The 10000-nt window shown below is 45.4% G+C and overlaps 1 protein-coding gene across 1 annotated transcript in view; it reads right to left on the reverse strand.

The window, feature by feature from the left end:
• The window catches only part of LOC137656683 (intraflagellar transport protein 88 homolog), a 210798-nt gene that overhangs the window by 126224 nt on the left and 74574 nt on the right, over positions 1 to 10000 (reverse strand). The window contains exon 5 of the mRNA XM_068390921.1: positions 292 to 478. Coding sequence (XP_068247022.1) covers positions 292 to 478 — 187 coding nt within the window. The remainder of the gene's footprint in view (positions 1 to 291; positions 479 to 10000) is intronic.

Here is a 10000-nt window from a genome sequence, read left to right on the forward strand (position 1 = left end):
ACACTAGACAGTGCAGAGGACTTTAACTTGTAATAGAGACAACTTTCTTCTATCTGGTAAATCAGACTAGTAAGCCATTGATAGTCAAGACAAATTATTAAGGATATATATGATAATGGGTTTGTATAAAATATATAAAAAAAATTGTGGTAAAAGCTTATCATTCATCACCAATTTCTTTTTATTTTTGGAAAAAAAAGTTTTCTATCATCCAATGAAGCATGAATTGCCCCTCAACGTCAAATTAAATGACTGCACGAAAATTTGGGATTATATCTGCTGTATGCATACCAGGAAATAGAGGAAGGATAAGTTTGTGGCTGCTGTGCTTGCTATCTTTGTTTCTTTCTTTTCAAACATTTTCAATGTTTCCACTGCATCCTTAAAGTTCTTCTGCCTCAAGTACATAACAGCTTTGTTAATCTCCAGATCATTAGCCAGGTCAGCATACTGGGAATTCTTAATGGCATCAACACACCTACAAAGCATACAAGAATAATTATTTTTTCAATTTAAATTACATAATTAACTTTTTATCTAGACTAAAATGGTATTGTTTCATTGTGTAAATAACCCTATTAAACACAGATTTCTATTGCTTATATGCAAACACTAAACATTTTTTAAACAATTTGTATTTTTTCTAGCTATAAATACCCAAGTCATTTTAGTGGGTAAGCTCTTTGTGCACTTTTGTTCCAACTATATAGAGGAAAACTGGTGGGCATGGCAACAATGTATTATTGCACCATGCTTCCATCCACGCATTGGTGAAGCAATGCTAGCATCCTGTTGTCACTTTGTCTTTTGGTCGTGTCTTGCGTGGTGGCAGACCAGTCAATATACAGTAACTAAAATGACCCAGGTTTGTATACAATCTAAATTATTAATTATTTTTTAAATTTGTACTTGTTCCTACACAAATATAAACCCTCGTCATTTTAATGGGAAGTCTTCCTTATGTGGGAGGAAGTCCCAAAGTCACAAAAAGGGTGCTGTTTGGACATAAGCCCAGAAAGGTAATGCCCAGCTCTGGTAAGAGGTAAGGGCATACCTAAATCCTCAAGTGACATAAAAATGAGTAACATTAACCATGCCTAACAAAGAATGCAATATGCTTTGAAACAGACAATCTTTTGAATTATAAAATTGTAGCTAAATTTGATAATGCACGATTCAAAGACGAGTGTTCACCTGCCTGAATGTCCATCAGTGCTGATACTCCTACGGCCGTAAGAGTTAAGTGGGATGAAAGGTCACTTACATTAGGTTCCCACATCAGGTATTAATAAAGAACTGATAGGTTGACAATGGGTCAGCTTTGCTGCAGAATCACAGTCCCTATGCCAACTGTTGGGCAGTCTCTATCCTACATTAGGTATTTATAAATAACTGGGAGAGTTTACCCTAGGGTAACTGCTGCAGAGGCATAGTTTCTACATCAACTATCGGTCAGCCACTACAGGGCCTAAAAAGCAGATGTCTGAACGTTTGCAGCTAGACCACAAATATCATAAGCCCTGGTAAACGCTTCTCCCAAGGTCTTGTAGACCTAGTAGTAGTCTCTCACAGTCAAAGGGAAATTGTATTTTTTATTACTCTCTTCTCCTTTCATTCAGTGTTGACAAATAGACTGGAAACAGAGGGACAAGAAAGTGTAGTCTTTTCTGGGCTCTGACCTGTGCCGCCCAGTGAAATGCTCCTTTTACATCATTTCTAAGGTAATAACTGCTATGAATTTTACCAGAGAAAAAATTGTATAGGAATGCTAGGTTGAACCCAGCTCGCTCACCTATTAAGGTGTCGGTATAATAACTGGGGCGTGATAAATCACAACCAGAGGTCTCGCACCATTTAGATAACTCCTGTCAACATCCCCGAACAGCGAGGAGCCGTTCAACAACCTAACTCCAATCGCTACTACGAACGAGCCCACCCACACTAGTGACGTCACTCCTTTTCATAGCACCTGCTTGAACGCTGTTATTCTTTTGTGGTGTGTGTTTTCCTTTGGTTTACCCAGGATTTATCCCAGGATGTCAGATTCTACTGTTACTCCACCTAAGTTAAGTACCAGATCTATGAGTTTTGAGTGTTAGGAGGTAGTCTTGCCCTTGGTTTTTTAATTATCTCAGTTTTTATATTACGCGACCCCGCATCGGGTCCGCCATGCTGGCTGGCTACCTCCTTTCTCTCTCTCGTTCTTGACGCTTAGCATTCAGTCTTCTATACTGATTGTTTCTCGTCCTGAACTTTCTGGGTATCCACGGTTCACACCCCGTGTTATTTTATTCTATGGTATTGGTCTGTTATTATATTAACAGCTAGTTTTGATATTACGATATCTTGTTCATTAGGTTGGCATGCCTGGTCGCCTTCGGGCGTTACTAGTTTTACTTCGTTTACGTTTCAAGTTTGTAGTAGCGATCATATTAGCGTATACATTATTTTACTAGTATGCTTGTTCGTTGGGACTTTCGCAAGGCAGTTATTATTTTATGTTTGTTGTCGGCACCTCACCGACACCTTGTTTGGTTGGCAGCCCTGCCTAGCTCGGTCTCTCCCGCGCTGTTAGGCTTGGTCTTCCCCTGCCTCTCCGTTTGTCCCTTCGGGTTATTTTACGTTTATTATTGTCATTATCCAGCATGCCTCCCTTTTTCATATTACCATATCAGTGATATTATCATTATTAGTCTTTCCGCGTGATCTCAGTCATGGGTCTCAGTTCAGGTTGGTACACCTGTTCTTCTGCCCCTCCCGTTAGCCTCCTCACCCCCCCCCCAGCCCCGACACCCCCACCTCAGGGATGTCTTCACTCGCTCTCGTATGGAGGCTCGGAATCAGCCTTGTTCATATCCCCTCGGGGATGTTGACAATGATTATCACTCTGTTCCGTCCTGGGCGGATTCTGTTCGTGTGTGAGGCTTGTTATACATTATTGTTCATATTCCCCTACCATTCCGTTGCTGTTTCTCCCTACCGTCCGATTGGCCATCGGTAGGCGGGTGGGATCCGGTTCGGTCTGGGTTTTTACATCGTGTATATTCATATTTATACACTTTTTATTCCTGCTACTCCACCCGGTCCCGCACCTCACGGACCCATTACAGATCCCTCCCTTTCCCCCTCATCATATGGTGATCATATGGTGTTCCGCACTCCACGGACTCCACATACATTATTATTCCTTACGGGATCTCAGGACGTAGCCTTCGTTTATTCCCATGTCGAGTTCGATTAATTCCTTGTGTCATCGATGGGTTTATCCCTCGACTCCCCTATCCGCCTTCTCCGGTAGGCTTTCATGAGCCCTGGGCTCTCTCAATTGTCTCCCCGGAGCCAGCGTGACATTATCTACTAGGATTAATCTCATTATATATTCATACATATCTATATATATCCCCTGGTCTCGACTTCCCCCCCCCCCCGGTATGATCACGATTACGGTTTGACTTAACCTTATCTATATTATTTTTATTATTTTACAAGCTCCGCTATAGCGGTGTATTCTAAGCTCCCAGAGCCTCTGGGCTCCTCCAGCTTACTCACGAGATACTCATGTATCTTTTATTTTACAGGCGGTACGCTGTTCCATAAAGGCATGCGCGGCAGTCCTTAGTCAGCCCTGTGGCCACGACATGTGTCGCTCTCATGCCCATTGTGCTGTCCTGGTGGATGACCTCACTGTTTGGCATCCAGACATCTGTGTAGTATGCTACAAGCTAGCCTCCACCTTAACCTCTGAATCGGTAAGTGTATCTTCTTAGCCGTTTATTATAGACTTGGTAAGTGGAGTTACAATTAATTACAATTAATTAATTTTAATTGCATCATTTTGCTCCTCGCATGCTCTCTAGGGCCTCGTGTTCGGAGGTCCCTGGTCCCCTCCTTTTTCTTCGGCATGATTCCCTTTCCTTCACTAATGGCCTGTTCTCTTTCAGAGCTCCGAGTCTGCTAAGACTTCGGCCCTAGCAACCCTCAAGGTCTGGATTGGCGGCTTCGCCCGGAATGTAAAGGCTAAGCAACCTTATATCTTGTCGGAACAATGGTGTTCCCTCCTTTATCCACATGCCAAAACATCTGCTGCGGTCCCCAAGGAGTTGGCGGACCCCATCATAGAAAGTATTGAGTCCCTGCTTTTAGCCCCAGACCAAGGAGAGACGAGCGGTACAATAACAGAAGACGTCGCAACCCTTAATCTTGACGTCGAACCCATGGTTCTTGAGGAACCCGACACAGGTAGGGAGATAGGCGAGTCAGGTGGGTCCCGGGCTGAGATTCCTCTCCTCAGCCCGACTTTCTCTTCTACTTCGAACCAATCTTCCTTTCAAGGTTTTCCGGGGACTTCCGATTCTGATCTCAAGCTCCGGTCTGTGATCCCCAAGGTTAAGGCTCACCGCAAGCCTTTACATAAGACCCACAAGTCTTCGAAGGCATCGAGGTCGTCCAAATCTTCCTCCACTAGAGTCCCCAAAGACTCCGTCGCCATACCCTCGACTTCTCAAGGACCGGTCTCCGGTTCGACATCTGTTCCCCCTCCAGCGGAACCATTTAACCCGGCAGACTTCTCAGAGAAGCTATTTTCTCGCTTCGAGACGATGTTATCGTCTCATACTCAGCAAGCCATCGTAACTCTTCAACAACAGCAAGAAAGGGTTGCTAATGTTGAGAACCTAGTCCAGGGTCTCATGCGTTCGGAGCTGCCACAACAGCAGCAATATGCCATACCTGACGCCTCTAAGCTTCCACCCTTTACTAAGAGTAACCCCTGGAGGTTAGCTCTACATGCCCCCTTTTCGGATGGCATGTTGTCCATTGAAGGTTTCGGAACTCGACCGATTGAGGACTTCGAGTTCTACCCACCGGGTCTGCAATTCCCTTTTCCCGGCTTCACTCGTTTGACTGATGAGGCTCTGATCCGCCTAGATAAAGTCCCTAAGGAGACTGTGATCTTCCCCAAGGAACAGGCCCAGTCTGTTTTGGTCCGCGCCTTCAACGAGTGGGATTGTGTGAACACAATGATCACACCCCATAAGAACTCATATACTATGTTTGTAATAGACGAACATACCCCTACTCCGTGCACAACCAAGATCATGGAAATAGCCTATCAGGCTTCCAAGGAAGAGAAGCCCTTACCCCAGTTGCGGGAGACAGAATTGACTTCCCTTCTCTTCCCTGGTGACCATGAGTGCTGGCAGAACGCCCCATCTACCTTTTCGGTAGGAAAACTGAGCCCGGACAGTGAACGCCTCCCCAAGCTACCGGAGTCCCTAATCAAAATAGAGTTTGAGACCCGGTGTAGGCTCAGTAGATCCATTAATTCTACTGCTCTATCAGAGATGACCGTTGCCACTTACGACGAGGAACCTATCTTTAAGGTCCTCACGAAGTCACTTCTGCAGACCTTATTGATCGACGCATATGACTTCCATAACGCCAGATTCCGTTGCCGACGTCATGTATTGTCGGAGGCTACTATTCGCCATGAACCTAATAGGCTCATCAAAGCCCCGGTCTGGGGTCCGGACCTCTTCAGGGAGGATATGGTTAACACTGTCCTCAGCGAGGCAGCTCGAGTTAATCAAAGCCTCAAGGTTAGGTGGGGTCTAGTTCCCAAAAGGAAATAAGTCTCCCAGTGCTCCAGTTCGTGGCAGGAAGAGGTTGAGGCCCTTCCACTCCTCACAGTTCAGACAGCTTCTTCAGTTGATGCAACCTGTCCCAGTCCAGTCTGTCCCTGTATCACAGGGCTCCCAGCCTTCTACCTCTAAGGGCCAACCCCAACAGCAGTATGTGTTGGTTCCTCAAACACAAGTCGCATCGACTTCGTTTGCTGCCTTCCCCACTTTCAACCCCACTTATAAATCTCAAGGTTCTTTCCAAGGCTACCAGCGCCACAGAGGCTCCAGAGGTTCCTTTCGTAACCGAGGTAGCGGAAGGGGTTCCCACCGGGGTAAGACTTTCCGCGGAGGCAGAGGTGGCAAATCTTCATGAAGCCATTGAGAAGTTGCAGGTAAGAGGGACACTATACAAATTTCGGGACCACTGGAAGTTCAGCTACTGGGCTTCCAGCATAATTTCCAAAGGTCTGGGGTGGAGCTGGCTACAGGGAACCCCTCCACCAAATAGTTTCTACCAACTCCCGACAGAAGAGCTATGTTCATTTACAAAGGATCTGTAGCAAAAGAACGCAATCCAAGCATGCGTCGCTTAAAATTTCAAGGTCGCTTATTCAGCGTGCCAAAGAAAGGCTCAGACAAACGAAGGGTAATCCTGGACCTGTCTCGTCTAAACTCCTTCATTCGTTGCGAAAAAATTCCACATGCTTACCGTCTCGCAGGTGCAGACCCTACTTCCCCGTGGGGCCGTCACCACCTCCATCGATCTTACAGATGCCTACTATCACGTTCCAATAGCAAGGCATTTTCACCCCTTCCTAAGCTTCAAGCTGGGCAAACAAGCCTATGCTTTCAAGGTGATGCCATTCGGGCTCAACATAGCGCCCAGAATCTTCACCTAACTAGCCAAGACGGTGATTCAGGAACTTCGAACCAAAGGGATTCAAGTAGTGGCTTATCTCGACGATTGGCTGATCTGGTCGAACAACGTCCGGAACTGCCACTCGGCGACGCACAAGGCCCTCTCTTTCCTTCGACGTCTAGGATTTCAGGTCAACCTCGAGAAATCCCGCCTGGTCCCGGAGACCAAGTTTCAGTGGCTGGGGCTACAATGGGACCTCAATTCCCATACATTGTGCCTGCCAAAAGCCAAAAGGAAGGAAATAGCGAGGAACACAAAACAGTTTCTCAGAGACAAGTTGACATCCAGACGGAACCAGGAAAGAATACTAGGTTCCTTACAGTTCGCCTTCGTCACAGACATCGTCCTAAAGTCCAAACTAAAGGACATAAACAGAGTGTGGCGTTCCTGAGCAACCAAGACGTCGAGACAGGCGAGCTCGCCTTCCCCCAATCCTGAGGAAAAGTCTGCAGCCTTGGACGAAGGTCAAGAACCTTTCCAAGTCAGTTCCCCTGCAATATCCTGCCCCGGGACTCGTCGTTCACACAGACGCCTCCCTCACAGGGTGGGGAGGTTACTCTCAACACAAGAAAGTCCAAGGGTTATGGTCTCCGATATTTCAACAAATGCACATAAATGTCCTAGAGGCCATGGCAGTCTTGCTTACCCTAAAACGTCTCAGCCCAGCCAGGAATCTCCATATCAGACTGGTCCTCGACAGCGCAGTCATAGTTCACTGCATCAACAGAGGAGGCTCCAGGTCAGCCCACATAAATCACGTCATGCTGGCGATTTTCTCCATGGCAACATCATACAAGTGGCATCTGTCAGCAGTCCACCTGGCGGGGGTCCGGAATGTAGTGGCGGACGCACTTTCCCGGACAACTCCTTTGGAGTCGGAGTGGTCACTGGACAATCGATCCTTCCAATGGATCTCATCTCAGGTCCCGGGTCTCCAGGTGGATCTGTTTGCAACGGAATCCAATCGCAAACTAAAATGTTATGTAGCCCCCAACCTGGACCCTCAGGCTTATGCCATGGACGCTATGTCAATAGACTGGAACACTTGGAAGACGATTTATCTGATTCATCCGATAAATCTCCTGCTGAAAGTACTGCACAAGCTCAGATCTTTCAAGGGCCGAGTGGCTCTGATAGCCCCCAACTGGCCCAAAAGCAACTGGTTCCCCTTGTTACTAGAGCTAGGTCTCCGCCCCCGGCGGATACCCAATCCTGTCCTAACACAGGTAGTACAAACGCGCAATGTGTTAGCTTCCTCAAGGATTCTGAATGCCCTAACTTTATGGACTTCATGAAGTTTGCAGCTCAAAAGGGTGCAAACATCGACCCTCTGAATACCCTATTCCAGGAATCAGACAAAAGAGAATCCACTCTTCGTCAGTATGACTCAGCCGTCAAAAAACTGGCAAAGTTTTTGAAAGACTCACAAGTTGAGAAAATGACGATGAACCTGACTGTGACATTCTTTAGAACTCTCTTTGAATCGGGCCTAGCAGCCAACACGATTACCACGATCAAATCAGCCTTGAAAAAGATCTTCCATGTCGGTTTTGACATTGACCTAACGGATTCATACTTCTCTTCCATTCCAAGAGTTTGTGCCAGACTGAAACCATCAACTCGCCCTAGCGCAGTTTCTTGGTTCTTGAACGATGTCTTAAAGCTAGCCTCTGACACTTTGAATGAATCTTGTAACTATATGGCATTGTTAAGAAAGACACTTCTTATTTTGAGCCTCACCTCTGGCTCTAGAATCTCAGAATTGTCGGCCCTGTCTAGAGACCCAGGTCATATCGGGTGAGGTCCTTGTCTCCCCTAACAAAGTATTCCTGGCTAAAAACGAAGATCCCCAGAACAGGTGGTCTCCCTGAAAGATTGTTCCACTTCCTCGGGATCCATCCCTGTGTCCAGTTACCACCCTGAAATCCTACTTGAGTAGAACTTCAACTACTTCCACAGGGCCCTTGTTTATTAGAGAGAATGGAGGAACTATTACCCTTAAAGGAATTAGACAACAAATTCTTTATTTTATTAAACAAGCTAATCCCGAGTCATTCCCATATGTCCATGATATTCGAGCTGTTGCTACTTCAATTAACTTTTTTCATCATATGAAATTTGATGAGCTCACAAAATATACGGGTTGGAAGTCCCCTAAAGTTTTTAAACGCCACTACCTAAAACATTTAGAAGCTCTTAAATTTGCAACAGTAGCACCTGGGAATGTAGTTCCTCCTGAAGGCTCTGAGTCCTAATCACAACGTCTTGCTCTGTCCTCTTTCCCTCCTGCCTGGCTTTCTTATTGTCCCTACCTGGTTTGGTTATCCTTTGCCATACGCCCCTATGGTGTATTTATTTTATTATTCATTGATATGTCCTACCAATTGTTTTGGTTTCATCTATGCTTAATCCCTCGAGTTGATTTTATTTTAATTTTGATATTATGTATTTTGCTATATTCACAGTTCTGCTTGTTCTATTACCATCCCTTTATGGGATTGTTTACCATGTATTGATTAATAATTTTATCTTGTGGATTACTTACCTTCGGGTTACTTTATTATTGTTTTCAGTGGATATTCTCCACTCATAACCATGTTTATCACTCGCCTATGGGATTCCTATCCCTCCTGTTTGTTATTAAATGCCACCATATATTACTTTTTTTGTGTTATTTTCTCCCCAGGTAGTTATCCATATTGGGTCCCTATTCTCTGGTAGTATTTCACTGGGCGGCACAGGTCAGAGCCCAGAAAAAGGATTTTGACGTAGGAAAAATCTATTTCTGGGCGAGAGACCTGTGCCGCCCAGTGAACCCACCCGTCCCTCCCTTCCGGGCCCCAATTCTTGGGTGCTATAGGAGTGACGTCACTAGCGTGGGTGGGCTCGTTCGTAGTAACAATTGGAGTTAGGTTGTTGAACGGCTCCTCGCTGTTCGGGAATGTTGACAGGAGTTATCTAAATGGTGTGAGACCTCTGGTTGTGATTTATCACTCCCCAGTTATTATACCGACACCTTAATAGGTGACCGATCTGGGTTCAACCTAGCATTCCTATACAATTTTTTCTCTGGTAAAATTCATAGCCGTTATTACCTTAGAAATGATGTAAAAGGAGCATTTCACTGGGCGGCACAGGTCTCTCGCCCAGAAATAGATTTTTCCTACGTCAAAATCCCTTTATTATATAGAGATGGTCTGTCCTTACAGGGCATAGCATCAAATCCTCTAAGCTAAGTCATCAGTCACCTCCATGAGTGATAAAAAAAGAGAAAGCAAGTCAAATTGGTTTTCACAAAAAGGTGGATTTTGAGTCTTGCAGGAAGCTATGATCATGGTCATGGCAATCCCATGAATATCATGAGCCCTGGAAGACACTTCTGCCAAGGGTTTAAAAGCTTTCATAAAGGTCCCTCTGCCCATTTCTACTGAGTGGTTATTGCAAAAGTTAAAACTGTGGC

The sequence above is a fragment of the Palaemon carinicauda genome, chromosome 1 (assembly GCF_036898095.1).
Source record: "Palaemon carinicauda isolate YSFRI2023 chromosome 1, ASM3689809v2, whole genome shotgun sequence".
In the NCBI taxonomy this organism is placed as follows: Eukaryota; Metazoa; Arthropoda; class Malacostraca; order Decapoda; family Palaemonidae; genus Palaemon; species Palaemon carinicauda.